Source organism: Saccoglossus kowalevskii, chromosome 4 (genome assembly GCF_978046115.1).
Source record: "Saccoglossus kowalevskii chromosome 4, keSacKowa6.1, whole genome shotgun sequence".
In the NCBI taxonomy this organism is placed as follows: domain Eukaryota; kingdom Metazoa; phylum Hemichordata; class Enteropneusta; family Harrimaniidae; genus Saccoglossus; species Saccoglossus kowalevskii.
Genome location: NC_140644.1, coordinates 19,496,408 through 19,514,301, shown reverse-complemented (window position 1 = coordinate 19,514,301; position 17,894 = coordinate 19,496,408). Strand labels below are relative to the sequence as shown.

General features: G+C 37.4%; 1 protein-coding gene across 1 annotated transcript; it reads left to right on the top strand.

Moving 5' to 3' along the window:
- Nucleotides 1–723: 723 nt before the first annotated feature.
- LOC144349445 (monocarboxylate transporter 12-like) lies at nt 724–6,592 on the top strand. The gene is made up of 5 exons (XM_085497920.1): nt 724–856; nt 1,344–1,555; nt 1,995–2,138; nt 5,031–5,816; nt 6,080–6,592. The coding sequence occupies exons 2-5, from the start codon at nt 1,345–1,347 to the stop codon at nt 6,355–6,357; spliced, it is 1,419 nt and encodes a 472-aa protein (XP_085354046.1). The 5' UTR covers nt 724–856; nt 1,344; the 3' UTR covers nt 6,358–6,592.
- Nucleotides 6,593–17,894: the final 11,302 nt, after the last annotated feature.

The following is a 17,894-nucleotide window of genomic DNA, read 5'->3' as shown; positions in this document are numbered from 1 at the left end:
TACCTCCTTACTGTGACAACACTTACCTGAGAAATAACAGTACTTGTACCAACTTGGCCAAATTGAAAAACTGTTGCCCCACGTCAACCGCTGTACTGTTAAGGCGATGTTATTTAGTTTGAATTGTAATAATTCACCATTATTCATATTTTAATCTCATCATCTTACTAGACCACGAATTGATATTTGATTATATAAACTGAGACATTATATCGCACGTTTTTATTAATTTAAATGTGAAACAAAAATTAAAGAAAACGCCATCGCGTATGTGTTTTAAGTGTGTTAATGATACTTTTACCCCTATGCGGGTAAACATGGACCTCATTATTTGTACTAAATCCAACTAGTCGGCAGTTTATTCTCAAATAGTGTGGAGTGAGTGAAAATTAAGAAGTCGTTGAAACAAATAAACCAATCTTTCTGTGGTATGCGTAAAAGTAAAGAACGTTTGTCAGCGCGTCGAAAACGCTTGCTTTTCATGTAGACCTGTTAAGTTCAGAATACACGTGAGAAGCCATATCTTCCCAATAACACTGATAATGGGCACACTGGAAACGAGTGACTGCTCAAACAACAAACCCATTCACATGCTAATTCAGTGAGACTTACATATTATCCAGACATTTGACCTTTTGGTGTTATTGTTTTACATGCAAAACGTTTCCAATAACATTTTCAAGGACATGTTGAACTCAACTGTACAATACATCACGTGTTACTGGTCAGCGATTACTAAACAGGTTTAATGGTACTGAGTTGTATAATCGTTACACCTAGATATATATTGTATGCAAACTGTGGAATTTTCCCTCAGAAACCCAGCCTAGCTACTCGGTCTACTGCAGTTCAACATGTGAGTAAACTTCTTTATTCTAGTATCATATTTATTTGTGAATATAACTGCAGTATTTGAAATGACGTCAGTCTGTAAATACCTTTGATATTGAATAAATCCAATTAAACTGATCGTTGAAAACGTCTATCGGAATCCATAACAGCTATTACCTGTGGTTGATGCTATTTGTTCAAACCCCACCCTTGGCCAACTTTTTCAATAGTCAATTAATATCTCTATCTTGTCGTGAACTCCCCTTGGGCAAACCTTCTCACTCTTCCTTATAAGCCTAGGTGCAAGGTTTTATTTACATCAGTGACTTACACGATATGTACTGTTATTCAGCTAATACGGTACCGGTTAACTCTACAAATACAAGTGCAGCGGACATACAATTAGCTTGATATGAGATTAAAGCTTGAATAATGGAATAACACGGTTGTCAATTTTCACTGAATTTTCAATGAATATGCTTCATTTATTTACATCGTGTATTCAATTACAGTATGACCTCTCCAGACAAACTCGACGTGGTACAAGGACCCGACGGAGGGTATGGATGGTTGGTTGCTGTTGCAGGAGCCATAATCTATGGATATGTCGGACTTCCGCAAACTTTGGGTCCATTTTTTATTGAATTCCAGAGGTATTTCAATTCCACTGCAGAACACACAGCCTGGGTAGTGTCTATATTGGTTGGTTCCTTATTTGGTTTTGGTGAGCATTTTATTGTTTCTATTTTACTTTACTCGCATTTAACCTTCACAATAAGTATAGGAGAAAAGGATAATTAATGTGGCCACGTTTGGCAGTATATCATAACATTATCTACAATGTAAAACTTTTCGGGATCGTAAAGTTGTGTCAAATATGCCATAGTTCAACTATTAGTCGCAGTCTGAGATATGGTCCAAAATGGCACTCAAAACGTTAAACTTGTAAATAATAACATATGAATAAACAATAATAATTATTAATAATATAGTTAATACAATAGATATTCACAATAAGTAAACATAAGGTGAGTAATGTATTGATGCATCGTTATGTCAATTTTTTGTGCGAGATATTTCTCGAGATGGTTTATACACATGCACATTTAAATTGAACTGCCAATAAAATTTGATAACTGACATTCACATGTTTTCAATTCCAGCTTTACTTGGATCGTTTATGGCGAAGCGTTTTGGAACACGTCCAACACTATTCGTAGGAGGTGTATTAGCCGTATCCGGATTCTTTATCAGCAGCTTTGCTACTAGTTTAGAATTTTTGTATATAACCTCAGGATTTATGCCAGGTAATAATGCCAGGTTCCTATGAAAAAGTTAATTTCAGTGCATTTTTTTCCTTATTTTGCCATGTAATGAAGCACAGTCACTCTATCCATGGTCTGGAAATGCTTGGCAGTCTATCATCCCAGGGCTGATTGCGGGTAAATAAACCGTTCACACCTTGGACAATTAGCCACAATCACAAACTGCAAACGAAACAGAACATATTACCGTGATTTATCGACAAACATCCGAGAGAAAACTAACCTCATCACCAAAAAGTAAATGTACATATCTATTCACCTGGAAAAAATATTATGGTTGAATGCAGTTTTGTTACTATGAAAAGGTAAACCCGCTGAGAACGCGTCGAGTAAGTTCAGTGAATCAAAAACAAATGGTGCCCGTAAATAAATTCTCATCGGGGCATAAAAAAAAGTCTGCCTACTCAAATTCTGGCAGCGCTAAAGAATTTATACTGCAGAATGTTATTCTTAGAGACACGATGTCACCAGCATTGTAATCTACATTCCAAATATATGCATGAATACAAAAATAATGATACGAAAATTCGAATGGCAATGAATCGGTGAGTGGCCATCTTTATTTTGAACGGAAAGGCACAATAAACCAATCCCCCAACTACAACTAGGTTTAAGTTATCCAAACAAACACCAATACTTCTAAAACACATGACGAATAGAAGTAGCCAACCGGTCAAGGTTGTTAGAAGTGTTCCAAGTTGCGTTCCCCGACTGATTACCCCGAATAGCCGTTTCCAGACCGGGGATACCGGAACTGTGAATAAAGGTAAATATTTTGGACATACTTAGCACTGGAATGAGATCAAAACGACCAGCATAAATTGATCTATTATTACACGATAATCCATTATTTAAGAGTGGTGTTGGTATCCTGACATTTTGCAAACTGACAAGTCAAATTGGTGTGTCCCTTAAACTGTGATGCACACCAACACCATATGGACGGTAAATAATTGGGCTACTAGTGAACTATTCCTTTAGTAGTTATTGCAAACTTTTAGCATATCAATTGTCATTGCTAGCTCCTGTGTAGATTCTGGTCGCAGCCAGAAGTTGATCTTATTGCAAGCTTGAAACTGGGGCATTATCTCGAAGATCTGCTTCACCGTCTTGAATATGAAATGACTGCATAGCAAAATAATATGTAATACTGGTGTCGTTTTTTTCTCTAAAAATGTGTCTTTTGATTTTTGATTTGGTGACAGGTTCATGGGTTCACCGAATTCTCTACGGACAATACTACGCAAACACAAGTTCATGAATAATCATAAAGTAATAACACATATTAACTGTCAATGAGGCGTGTGTCCACCTTTTCATTGGATCACCTTTCTGAGCTGTTTTGGCATGGTAACAGCGAGTTTCCGACACATAATCACCTGGAACTGTCCCTAAGCTTCTATTAACCTTACCTATAAATTCCCTATGTTATAGACTTGTCAGTGATGCACCTGTAACTCCTAAAAGTTCTCTGTATGGTGCAATACAATTCAAAGTGGTGAAATTGCCGAAAAGATATCAATCTTGTGGATTATTTAGAAAATCCGTCACTGCCAATGCTATATGAACACGAGAATTATTCTGTTGAAAATTGAGTCCATCGATTCGCAGTACCAACGGTATCATTTCATTTGGCAGGATATTTCCATTGATTTATAGTTATTGGTACACGGACAAGCGATTCTAAGCCAGTAGCCAAAAACACCCCAACACCATGAAGATCTCACTCCCAAATTTTATTGCAGGGTTAATACACTTCAACTGATGCTCTTAACCTGGTCTCTGACGTACAATCAATCATCCATGGATGAATAGTTGATCTTCACATCATGTTACCTTGGTCAACCTGATCAGCAATGATTACCCATACTAAGTCCTAAGTCGTCTTGCATCTTCCTGTTAAAACTTGTAAATTCTGATAATTTCCTAACTTCCAGGTCGACATAAGCAATAGTGCACTTCCATTTAGGTCGTTTAATATGCTCTTAGACATATATGTACATATATAGCTTTAATTTGTTATTGTGACCATTACTGATTACAGGGGTGGCCAGGGGGGATATAGATAATGAACTCTTTATTTGTATTTTTCTTCGATCTTGCACAAGGTGAGCTAATACATGATTAAAAAGGCGGATTCAAAGGTATTATTACACTATGCATACTATGTTCACTGTTCCAATTCTTGGACAGCAAGGGGGTTTCCAGCCTTTGGCCAACAAATCCATTGGGCACTCCTTGGCGGTCCAGTCCAATGCTCCTCGCCACTCTTGGCTTATGATCTCTCAGTTACGCTATGATGCACTTTTCCAAAAATGGAGATCCAATAAATGTACACTTGACTAGGTGGATATGTGCAATACTAAATTTTACATACAAATAAGTATATAATGGTCAGAACACATATACATATAAACATGACTTTCCACGTGACCTCGTATTACGTATCATACAGCTTATCACATGATTTCTTAAAATATACACAGATTTAATTTTCAGATATTGACTGCAAACCGATCAATGCTGCTTGTAGCAATATTCTTCATTACAGAAAACTGCTACAATGTTGACATTACTATTGGTGCCATCCCAGAAATATTAGGTGATATTCGAACCACCTGAATAAACTACTTAATAGTTAAGCAGAGTGAGTTCTAACAGCAGTGGGTACAGTGTGTGACAATGTTTTACTAGGGATCGATGTAGAGGAATTTCAGATTTGATGTTAGTTAAAACATGAACAAACATGCATTGCAAGATACAATACAGTAGCGTCACTCTATACAGTTCATAATATGTTGTGTTCATATGGTTTGCCATTGACTCATCAATACATTACTGCATGTTGTATTTCTATTATAAATTATTTTCCAGGGCTTGGATTTTCTCTATGCTTATCACCAACCATGGCAATCATGGGGCAGTATTTTCCGAAGAGGTTTCCCGTAGCTAATGGAATTGGATATGTGGGAAGCGTTATTACCTTGACTTTACTTCCTATAATAGTACAAGCTAGTATCGATGCATATGGTTGGAGAGGAGCATACCTAATACTGTCCGGCTATTCTTCTCATGTTTTTATTGCGGCTGCATTGCTTAGACCACTACCAGGCAACAATTCCAAAGCACAAAACTCAAATTCATTGATTAATATCATTAGAACATGGCAACGTCCCAGCTGTTCTTATTTGTGCCGCCTTGTGTTTTGTAGATTTTTACATTTTAAATTATTCATGCTCTCACAGGTTCTCGTAGGGGCTGCACACTTTAGTGTAATGATACTTTTACAACACAGGGCTATATATAACAGAGTAGGTACATTGCAACAAACTGCTCTTGTTATTTCACTTGTGGGAATAAGTAGCCTGGTTACTCGACTAGGTTCCGGATTGATCGTCCAACGGGGCTTGCTCTCAGCAACTACTTGCTACATATTAGCACTATTCATCGCGGGGATTGCATGTACCATACCCCACTTTTCATATTCATATGCTGCACTTTGTGCATTTGGTGTGATCTTTGGCCTAGCAGGTGGAAGTCATATATCACTGGCACCGGTTTGTACTCGGCAATATGTGGGGCAAAACAGATTTCTTGTGGCATCTGGTTGTTTTATTCTCTCAGCTGGAATTGGTTCTTTGATTGGACCACCAATGGCAGGTGAGTGTTGCCTAAGCTGATACACTTAAAGCGCGGTGGTCGTCGCGCAGAGCGTGTTCGAATTTCATGTAAATAAACAATGTATTTTACACGCGTTGTACACGTCGCTATGAGTCCCATATCGAACAGGACGCGGCGCGACGACTGCCGCCCTTTAATGTATAAATTTCATGTCAGTTAGAATTCTTCTTTGAATTTTAAATTATGTTTGTAAAAAAAAAACATGTTCAATAATTAACCGATGTCATTTTGTTTTTTCTAAGGTCGCTTTTATGACTTAACCGGGAATTATGACGAAACATTCTACATCATTGGGTCTGTGTTCATTGCAGCAGGATTGATTTGTATACCTGGTGTGATCGTGAATCGAATGAAGAACAAGACGCCTGTTGCTCGGCCTAACTTAACAATTGCTGACACTGACGATTTAGTCCAGAGCAACAACTTTGAAATACGAACCATTGGCATACAAGTTGATGAAACTGAATGGATTAACAAAAGTGACATGTGTTTTATTTTGGATTCGCCACTTGCATCCTAAATCGACAAACTTTGATTCATACTGTGTCATTTTGATGCAGATGTTTGGATAGGTCGACACATTTTCTAAATCGGCTTGGGTATCTTATATGCGGAGATAAATAAGTGTGTTATTTCAAACCATAATAATCCTATTAACTATAGGGATTTTTCTGGAACTCTATCAATGTATAATTAATGTCAGCATTTGTTGATTTTTAATTTTTTAATAACATTGAATTATTGCAATTCTTGAATTATTGTACATATACATCTATGATTTTTCGAATAAGCGAGGCAGTGAGTGGTACACTAGGATCGCTCGACACTTATACGCACCATTCAGTCATAAGGACACCAGTAATATAGTATAGCCGGATATTTATTACAACTACAATTGTCACCATATGCCCCCGGTCCTCTTCTACCTTAATACGCAAGAATCCCCTATTTTTATAAACGACAATGTTAATCGTTCAACCAATAGTCTAAATACTTTGCAGGCGTTGTCATGACGGCATGTGGACTCCGCCAGTGAGGGCGTCGCCCCATAGCATCGTCATGACAACATCAATTCAACTTGGTGACACTGTCCTGTCCAACAAAAGATGAAAATGACCCCATTTTCGGACCGTGGCAACGTATGGTAAAAATATACAAACAGTAGGAAGTGCATAAAATTAAATATATGCAATAGAAATTGTACAAAATCAGATACAGACAACAAGAAATATATAAAAAAAAAAAATACAGATAGAAGAAAATATAAAAACAAAATTGATGATTAAATGAATAGGAGTCTTTCAGATGAGTCGGGACCACGAGTCTTTCAGATGAGTCTGGACCGCGAGTCTTTCATATGAGTCAGGACCGCGAGTCTTTCAGATGAGTTGGAACCGCGATTCTTTCAGATGAGTCGGGACCGCGAGTCTTTCAGATGAGTCGGGACCACGAATGTATTTATTGTGCCTGGACCGCGAGTCTTTCACTCGAGGAAAATTTCAATTAGCATGATCAATTAGTCAAAATAAAATCTAAATAATACATGAAAATAACAATGCATAATATACATAATAATTTTTTTTTTTTTTTTATTTTTTTTTAAACATGCTGAAAATGTAGAAAAAATGGAAAATCAATTAAAATAAATTTCGTAAAAATAAAATCGCTGTGTGGCTATAACAGTTGCATGGCATAAGTAAAGACGTCATAGTTATACATATCATTGATCACCTGGATTCGTCACAATATTGGTAGGAATGGGTGGAATGGCCTTCAAATGCTCGTATGAGTTTTCGATTTCACGATTTTTAGTATTAATGATGGGAATTTCGGTGAAAACTGGGGCATCGCCAACCAAGATACGAATGTGGTAGCGGGTTTGGAGAATTCGAATAGTGCTGGAGGATTTGCCGAATGGGATCGAAATTTGAGGAGGTAACGACATTTCTTCTACCCTAGAGTCTTCTAGCAAAAATTGTAAATTTCGCCACTTGAGGTTGAGTTTGGATGTGAACGAATGGGCTGTCGGGCGGTTCGTGTAATGCTCGAAACAGGGTAACTCACATCTCTTACAAAAAACGAAATGGCTTCCATGGGGTTAGATAGCTCAAGGATATTTTTTGCTTTGGAACCCTGGGTAATGGAAGAAGAAGAAAACAACAGTCGTTTGAGTTTCAACACCATAGCTTTATTTAAATAGAACACAACCATTGTAGTTAATAAAATAGCCACATGCATAAAAGAAAATGATAATGAGCTGGGGTAATTGCATATATTTGGGTCCGAAATAGGCTCACTGGTGCTATTATGTAAATATAAAATAGGTGCACCCTTAGTGGTATGAATTATGTTTGATGTCGAAGTGGCTATCAAAAGTTGTCGTATTAAACCACCTTGGCGACGAATCTTAATAAACATCAGAAGATACAGTGTTAGAGATATGCTCGCTAATATCATTGTAGGGGAGAATAATTGCGCCAAATATGAGTAAGGCGTAGAAAACAAATCGAAATTGGGTCGGCATTGGAAAACTAATTGGTCCAAATTAGAGGCGTGCATAATCGATCGTTTATTATGTGAATTGGCAACTTTCGCCAAATCCAAGGTAAGGGCTGCATCCGTTGCCAGAGACTGGTTGAATGCGTGTTGAAGTATGGATAGGTCGGGAAGTTCCGCCTTCCATTTCGATACAAACGTCTGGCTCCCAGTAACATTTGTTAAGCTATAGCTTTGAAAGATAGCTCTTGTGAAATGGAGATTAGCCACATAATGTACCAGAAATGTATCATTGCCTGTGCATTGCGACAAACTGGTATGAAGTGATATCTCTTTGGAAGTAAGTTTGCAATTGCATCCCATGTCAACAAGACACAACTCACATGGAGGCAGGGATCTAGTCTCACGCCCAGGCCAGACCACATATGTATCAGCAGTCAAACCTTGGATTAGCGCTTTTGAGTTTGGTAAATAGAATGCCGATGGTCTAGGGTATAATTTACTAAGATTTGTACGCTACAGAATTTCGAAATACGGTCTTGTTTGTCCAGATAAATTGCATGGGCGCATGAAGAAGAATCAGATTGAAATATGGTAAAGGGGTGATCACATGACTTAACTTTATCTCCACTACAATGCATAAGATCATTAGCCGAAATGTCTATGTATGTATAGTCGTGTGATGAAATTCCTAAATACTCAGGAAGGTTGACAACTTTGGTAAATGATTTATCCAGAGTAGAATTATTTGTACGTATGTTCTCTGGCGTTGGTACTGGGAAGTTCATAACACGGTATAAATCATACTCTGCGTAAACCAATGACAATGGGATGCGGAGTTGAATATATAGATAATTTGAAGTTTGGTGAAATATAACACTCTTTTGGCGAAAATAATACGACAACACGTTGTGGGTAATTTTAAAATCGGTGGCTATGTTATTAAGTTGTGTTCTTACCTGGTCCAAGGTGTCTCTCACTTGTTGGTGACTGATGAATTCAATGGGAAGAAATCCAGCTATCAGTGAATGTAAACCAGTAAGATGACGCTGATATTCAAACATGAGGTCATTAAGAAAATCTGATCTTTCATTCACTTGGAATTGAAGGGATGAAAGTTGGGTTAGATGTTTGATGTCAAGTATTGTGACATTAATGCTTCTAGCCGAATGATTAATATAGTCTTGTAAACTATGCATTTCTGTCACGATATTTTTAACCTGATCATTGGAATGCGTAATATGATGCCATAAATTCTTTATACGCTTATTGGTAATAGATGACATAGATGATAGTTTCTTGGTTTGTTCATCTAAAACCGAATCTAAGTTAGCAATTTTGCCTGTTTCAAGAGAGTCAATTTGATGCGCCAAAAGCTGTAATTGTTTTTCTTCTACTAAACCAGTAATGGAGGATATAATAGAGCCGAACATATTTCTTTTTATTCTATGTGATGGGTTCGTAGCAGAGATCAGGAGAACCCAAGAGCGATATTTTTTGCTAAATTTCGGATCCTGGAGATAGATTTGTGGGCCCGAAAAGTGAAACTCTCAATAATGTGATTGTAAGAAACACAAAATGCGTTGTTTTCTTGAGAGGTACATGGATTTGAAAACTCGTCAAATAGGGAGTCAAACACCGAAATATCTGGTCGTTCCACCACAAATGTAGCATGCCAATTTGAATCGGATTGGTGAATTATTGTGGTGGGATAGAAAATTACGCCGTGGTTGAGTCTAGATACGAGTGGAAGAGACTTCGCCCACCATATTGTATTCAGGAGCACCACTATAATTAGACTTGTGTACGGCATCTGTAACAAGGGGAAAACACAAAAATAAAACATAAAATATTACTCATTTGCAACAATGTTAGTAAATAGTAGTAAATTTTATTTATTTTTTTCTCGTCAAACTTATTAAGCCTAAGTTATTGCTTAATATACTTTCTTATATATATATATAATAACATTTTATATTCCTTTCCTCAATTATCTTGTCAGATAATGTATTTATTTGTATTGCGTTATTTACAGTAATAATAAATTTATATACATTCCGACCCTTTACTGGCAGCCAGTGAAGAGAAATCAAAGCAGGTTTAATATGGTCATATTTTCCTTTCTTCAAAACAATCCTAGCTGTTGCATTCTTCACCCTCTGCAATTTAGATAATTGGTCATTTGTTATACCATACACTAAACTATTGCAGTAATCGAGCCTCGATCCCACAAAAGTATGAACAATAATCTCCGTAGTTTTTGTTGAAAGTATTATCCACTTTGAGGGAAATCAAATTTAATTTCTTAATTTGCTGATGCATGCCAAATACTATCTGTTTTCGCAGGATTTAGTTTTAGTTTATTGCAGTACATCCAATCTTTCACTGACAAAATCCTTAAGATTAGTCATAGCAAAGCCACGATCATATACTTTGGTTGAAATGATATGTATAACTGGGTATCATCGGCATAGAGGTGATATGATATAATATGTTTTATAATACTAGCGAAAGTATACATGCTAAACAAAAGCGGTCCTCGAAACACACTGGTATCTACTCTTTAAATATTATCCAAACCAAGCCAAGACCCTCCCCGACATACCAAAACATTCCGTTCTAATAAAATCTGACTATCAACAGTGCCAAATGCTGCACTCAAATCGAAAAGTACTTAAACACAAACATTTTGGTTGTCCATGGACATTTGAGTAAGGCAGTATCTGTACTGTGAAATTTGTTATTGCCGACTGGGATTTTTCCTCCAGTGAGTTCTTCTTATTATGCGACAGTACTTGAATGGAAATACATTTTTAATTTTTTTTTGAGACAAATGAAACATACCGGAAGATAGTTACTATATGTCAAGCCAAGGCCCTGTTTTTTTTTAACAATGGTAATACAATAGCTTAGTTTGACTTTGATGGGAAAACACCATTAGATAGTGGGGAATCAACAATGCATGTTTTATAGCCATCAATTTCATCAATACACTGTTTTAACACTCATGTGGGAAGGGGGTCTAGGTTACATGACTTGCTGAGCGATGCCTAAATTAGATTTAAAACATCATCTTCAAAACGTAATTCAAATTCCTTTGAAACATGGTCAACATAACGAATCGAATTGATGAGAATAGTAGTGTCACTAAAACTGGACCTTATTACATTAAACTTGTTAATGAAATAATCATTAATATGACATGTCAATTCCAAAGGTAGACAAGCGTCAGGATATGGTATTTCTTTCTTTGTGTGCAATAATCTGTCAATTATGTAAAGCAATTGTTTTTTTTATCACCTTCATGTTCGTTAATGAGACCAGCAAAAATAGTTCACATAAAACAATTCATGTCCGACCTCATAGCTTTGAAATTACCATAATCCAACTGTGTTCCTGTGTAGCGCTATTTTCTCTCTAACTTACGTTTTTCAATGTTCATACCCTTCATAGTTGAATTGAACCATGGCTGCCGCACACGCGACTGGACGCATTCTATCCGTTGGTTTATTTTTGAAAACATTTTTTCTTATGCAGATTGTGAAACGGACACGCATGTATTCACAATGTGTAATAGCTACAGTTGTATTCATTTGTTAAGCGTAGTTTTTACAGTTAACTGTACGTAACTTGTAAACCGACTTTATCTTACCTACATAGCTGCAATGCAACTTGTAAACAACTATTGTGCATTTGATAATGCACTTGGCTATGACCGGGAAGATTTACACTTCGGGAGTTGACAATGAGAATACAACTATTGAAAAAGTTGGACAAACACATGACATAGTGTAAGCAAATAACATGATCTTGTTTATTTTCTGCAAGGTTCATTGCAGTCACTGGTGTCTCCGTGATCTTTCATTTTGCATGTTGCTCGATTTCAAGTACATGTGCGAAACAGTCTACCAAACATAATCGGGAATCGACCCAAGAACACTCCTGATACGAAGCGAACACAGACTGTGCCATCATTTGTTGTTAATCTACGATGTTGAGATCCAAAATTAAGCACATGCCACTTCTGTTAATCAGATGCATGAACTAGTACGCCATAATCACTGTTCTTGCTCTGAGCAGGCGCTCCGGTAATAGCTTTCTGTGAGCTAGGTAGTGTTGTTGGATTCTTGTTCTTTATTCGATTCACGATCACACCGGGAATACAGATCAATCCAGATAATATTAACACTTTTCCTATTATATAGTATGTAGTATCATAATTCTGCGTAACATCAAAAACACGTCCTTTGAAAGACAGAGAAAGTGATGTCAAATCCTTTTTATATTCGTTAAACAAAAATTATAATTTGATTTAAACAAATCAGTTATCTTGAACTAACCAGACTTTCTCGCCCAAATTGTTCTGTACTTTTTTTCTTATAATCTTCAATATTTATCGAAATGAACGCTAATTTTGGAGCCAACAGACAAAGTTTTAGTCGATTTTCAGTTTTTACTCAAAAATTGGGCCATTTTCTGAAGAAAGGTGCAGACTATAAATGGGACTATGTTGTGAATTTGTGATGAAGAGGGGGGACTGGTAGTGAAAAGGTTAAAACTTGAAACACTCACCTACCAATGGCGGTCCTGCCAAAGCACCAATTTCAGCTGCAAGCAGAGTCAGTGCTGATGCCACGATAAATTTATCTTGTCCCACATATTGCCATGCACAAACCATAAGTTGTGTGAAATAAATCCCGCTTGCCAGGCCAAAAATTACAGCAAATGTACAAAATGTAGCATAGATGTTGGCAAAGTATGGTGTGATGCATGCAATTCCAGCTACAATAAATGCGAATATGGAGCAAGTAGTTGCAGTGAACAAGCCACGTTGTACAACAAAACCTGTTTTTAGTCTAGTAATTGAGCTGCTAATTCCGATAAGTGAAATAAAAAAAGCAGTTTGTTTCAAAGTACCCACATCATTGAAAACAGACCTGGACTGTAACAGTATCACTGTACTGAAGTGGGCGATTCCAAAAAAAACCCTGAGAAACCATTAATAATTTAAACTGTAAGAAATCACAGAGCATGAGACGACGCAAGTTGGAAAAGCTAGGACAACGCCATGTTCTAATGATAGTTGTTAGTGAATTTCTGCTATGTGTCGTTGTATCATGGTTTGGAATTGGTTTCAGCAATGCACACGCAACGAACACATGAGAAACAATACCAGTCAATATCATGTATGTCCCTCTCCAACTGTATCGATCGATGGTAGCTTTAAGTATTGGCGGAACTACGGTTATGGTTATAACATTTCCCGTCATATAAAGGCTATTAGCTATCGCAAACCTCTTAGGGAAATACTGACCTACCATTGCCAATGTTGGAGGAACACATATCGCAAGTCCAAGTCCTATCCTAAGCATTGTATCAATTGCTTATTTTTCATGTAAATGTATTGTATATATGCATAATTATTGAAACGGACTTTCAGATTTTGTAAAATATATACTTATCTGGCATAAGTCCAGAAGTAATATACAGAAATTCTAAACTAGTAGCAAAGCTGCTAATAAAGAATCCTGAAACGGTTAATGAACCTCCTACGAATACTGTTAGACGTGTTCCTAAACACTTCACCATGAAAGACCCAATTAAACCTAGAACAGAAAAAAAGTCGACATGGGGATATGGCTGTCTATGTACAACATACGTGTGTGTGTGTGTGTATTATATTGCAACCTTTTTACATTAATTTAGGTACCCTTACAGGAAACCTAACACTGGCATAACAAAACGCAACACAGGGTTGCAGGTAGACATGAGCTGGTAGTGTATACTTTTCAGAACTCAGAACCTCAGAGCCTCAGAATCAACTTTTTAGAACTTCAGAACCAACTTCTCAGAACCAAATTTCAAAATAGCTTCCTTGTCATCTTGTCATCGGAAGTCATCTGTGCTTCTCACAGTAATGACCACGTTCTCCCCAAAATATGCAAATTAGATCAATGCATTTACTTGCTGCTATCTCTACTACCACCGTGTCGATTTTATTCATATTTGGTATGACGAGTAGATGTGCTCTTGGCGATAATGACCACACCCTCCCAAAAATATGCAAATTAGATCAATGCAGTTATTTGCTCTTATCCCAGCAACCATTGGGCCAATTAAGTTCATATGTGGTAGGCTCACACCTTGAAACGAGATGTACTTCTGGCAGTGACGACCACACCCTCCCAAACATATGCAAATTAGACTAATGTGACTACGCCCAACCTCAAAAATATGCCAATTAGCTAAATCCAGTTACTTCTTTTGATCTCAGCAACCATTGAGTCGATTTCGTTCAAATTTGTAGGATTACACCTTGGCACGAGTAGATGAGCTTCTGACAGTAATGACCACGTTCTCCCAAAAATATGCAAATTAGATCAATGGAGTTATTTTCTGCTATTTCTACCACTACTCGTTCCAAGGTGTGATCCTACTAAATATGAATAAAATCGACACAGTAGTGGTAGATATAACAGCAAATATCTACATTGATCTAATTTGCATATTTTTAGGAGGGTGTGGTTATTATTGCCAAAAGCACATCTACTCATGCCAAGGTGTAATCATACCAAATATGAATAAAATCGAGATGGTGGTGGTAGAGATAGCAGCAAATAACTGCATTGATCTAATTTGCATATTTTTGGAAGGGTGTGGTCATTACTGTCAAAAGCAAATCTACTCGATTCAAGGTGTGATCCTACCACATATGAACTAAATTGGCCCAGTGGTTGCTGAGATAGCTGCAAATAACTGCCTTGATCTAATTTGCATATTTTTGGGGGTGGTCATTATTGCCAAAAGCACATCTACTCGTGCCAAGGTGTAATCATACCAAATATGAATAAAATCGACACGGTGGTGGTAGACATACATTTGTAGCAGCAAATAACTGCATTGATCTAATTTGCATATTTTGGGGGGTGGTCATTATTGCCAAAAGCACATCTAGTCGTGCCAAGATGTAATCATACCAAATATGAATAAAATCGACACGGTGGTGGTAGAGATAACAGCAAATAACTGCATTGATCTAATTTGCATATTTTTGGAAGGGTGTGGTCATTACTGTCAAAAGCAAATCTACTCGATTCAAGGTGTGATCCTACCACATATGAACTAAATTGGCCCAGTGGTTGCTGAGATAGCTGCAAATGACTGCCTTGATCTAATTTGCATATGTTTGGGGGTGGTCATTATTGCCAAAAGCACATCTACTCGTGCCAAGGTGTAATCATACCAAATATGAATAAAATCGACACGGTGGTGGTAGACATACATTTGTAGCAGCAAATAACTGCATTGATCTAATTTGCATATTTTGGGGGGTGGTCATTATTGCCAAAAGCACATCTAGTCGTGCCAAGATGTAATCATACCAAATATGAATAAAATCGACACGGTGGTGGTAGAGATAACAGCAAATAACTGCATTGATCTAATTTGCATATTTTTTGGAGAACATAGTCATTACTGTCAGAAGCACATCTACTCGTGCCAAGGTGTAATCCTACCAAATTTGAACGAAGTCGGCTCAATGGTTTTTGGGAGGGTATGGTCATTACTGCCAAAAGCACACCTACTCGATTCAAGGTGTGATCCTACCTCATATGAACTAAATTGGCCCAATGGTTGCTGGGATAAGACCAAATAATTGCATTGATCTAATTTGCATATTTGTGGGAGGGCGTGGTCATTATTGTCATACGCACATCTACTCGTGCCAAGGTGTAATCCTACCAAATTCGAACGAAATCGGTTCAATGGTTGGTGAGATCGAAGGAAATAACTGGATTGAGCTAATTTGCATATTTTTGGGGTTGGGTGTGGTCATATTAATAATAACCTAAAAGATGACTTCTGATGATAAGGAAGCTATTTTGAAATTGGGTTCTGAGAAGTTGGTTCTGAGGTTCTGAAAAGTTGGTTCTGATTTCTGAGACTATGAGGTTCTGAGTTCTGAAAAGTATACACTACCGACATGAGCTATACACTAACTATTGACTGAGGAAAGGAAAGTAATTACAAGCAAACAAACATTCACATAACAACACACAACCTGGGTTGTTTATGTGTTTGTAATTATCTTGTACTCGCACATTCGGCAGAGTCCAGATGATAATACACATGTCAGAATTTCGAATGATAAAAACACGTATAGTATAAGAAGTATAACATTCATGGTTCAGCACAAACTTAGCTTGTAGTAACGCCCACACAAAGATTAAAATGGTGTTAAGAATGCGAACCAGGAGGTGTTGAGACAATGCAGGTAAATTAAGGTAGACGACATTGAGTTGCTCACCACAACTTAAAACACAGCCACAAAATATGGATATCACCCACGCTGTTTGTTCCGCGGTTGAATCGAAACCTTTCTAGAATTCAACAAAAAGTGGGCCCATTGCTTGTGGGAGGCCGCCAGCAAATCCATAGACTATGGCTCCTGCCAGAACAACCAACCATCCGTATCCTCCATCTGGCCCTGCAGCTACGTCACATCTGTTTGTAGAGATCATACTGCAATATACAGTGATAAAGTTATTGACAAAATATTTTCTATCTTTAACGAAAGATCGCTTACGGGTGTCTGTCCATGTTTACATCCAAAAATACTTTTGTTTAGATCATTTATACTTTATTATATAACGAATGTATTTTACATGTTTGGGCATATAGATTGTCTGAAATTATTTGTGTGTTAGTAATATTTTCCCAGTTTCCTAGAGAACTTGAAGAATCAATCTAGTTTGATACAGCCAAAACAAAGTCAGCTTTGACTTTCAGTTGCCAGACACGACAAAATAAACGCAGCCAGTAATACATTTCGAAAATAAAAAGACAAAAAAAAAAAAAAAACGCAATCAAAGGCACCGACCACGCGCGTTGGAAATAAATAGAACACGTTGTGACACTCTTTGACTATTTGTGACACAGTGGTTAACAAATAAGCCTGGGGACAATCGTCTGTGACATAAAGAATAAATACTACCAACTTGCCATGCTAACATGCCTAATTTACATACTGTCTCAGGGAACCTATTACAACTGTCAATCACTCGCGCTGCTTCTATTCGCGGTACACAATAATAATACGATGTCGCATATTCTCAGCCGTCACGCTAAATAACGTTTTACGGCAACCACAAATCACGTTAGTAGGGCAAAGTTCAATGACCCACTCAATGTTATTGTATAAAAGGTACGGCGATCCGCGTAAAAAGATGTTTTATTTTTCGTCTCACACCCGGACCTATTAACGTGCTGACACTAGCTGTGTTAATTGACAGCATACCGTGTGATCGCACCGCGATATCGGCCAAGTACAGTCGTGTCAATTTGGCAAACCAGTGAATCATAGCGTATTACACTGGCGCAGTGTGAATAATTAATGTATACATGTTTTAATTGTCAATATATAAATGGGTTGTTTGGTGAGATGGTTTCATTATTCGTAGGACCGTCACAGCGTAAGCATGTCTTGTTAGGGAAATCCAAATCGCGAAGAATCATTCCTCTCTACCTCGCCACCGGAAGTCGGCATAAGAAACGCGGAGC

What these genes read in the sequence shown, in the direction of transcription:
- LOC144349445 (XM_085497920.1), top strand. Translation starts at nt 1,345, where the DNA reads ATGACCTCTCCAGACAAACTCGACGTGGTACAAGGACCCGACGGAGGG. An exon ending in AACCTCAGGATTTATGCCAG is followed by an intron (nt 2,139 to 5,030) that starts GTAATAATGCCA and finishes ATTATTTTCCAG; the next exon opens with GGCTTGGATTTTCTCTATGC. An exon ending in GATTGGACCACCAATGGCAG is followed by an intron (nt 5,817 to 6,079) that starts GTGAGTGTTGCC and finishes GTTTTTTCTAAG; the next exon opens with GTCGCTTTTATGACTTAACC.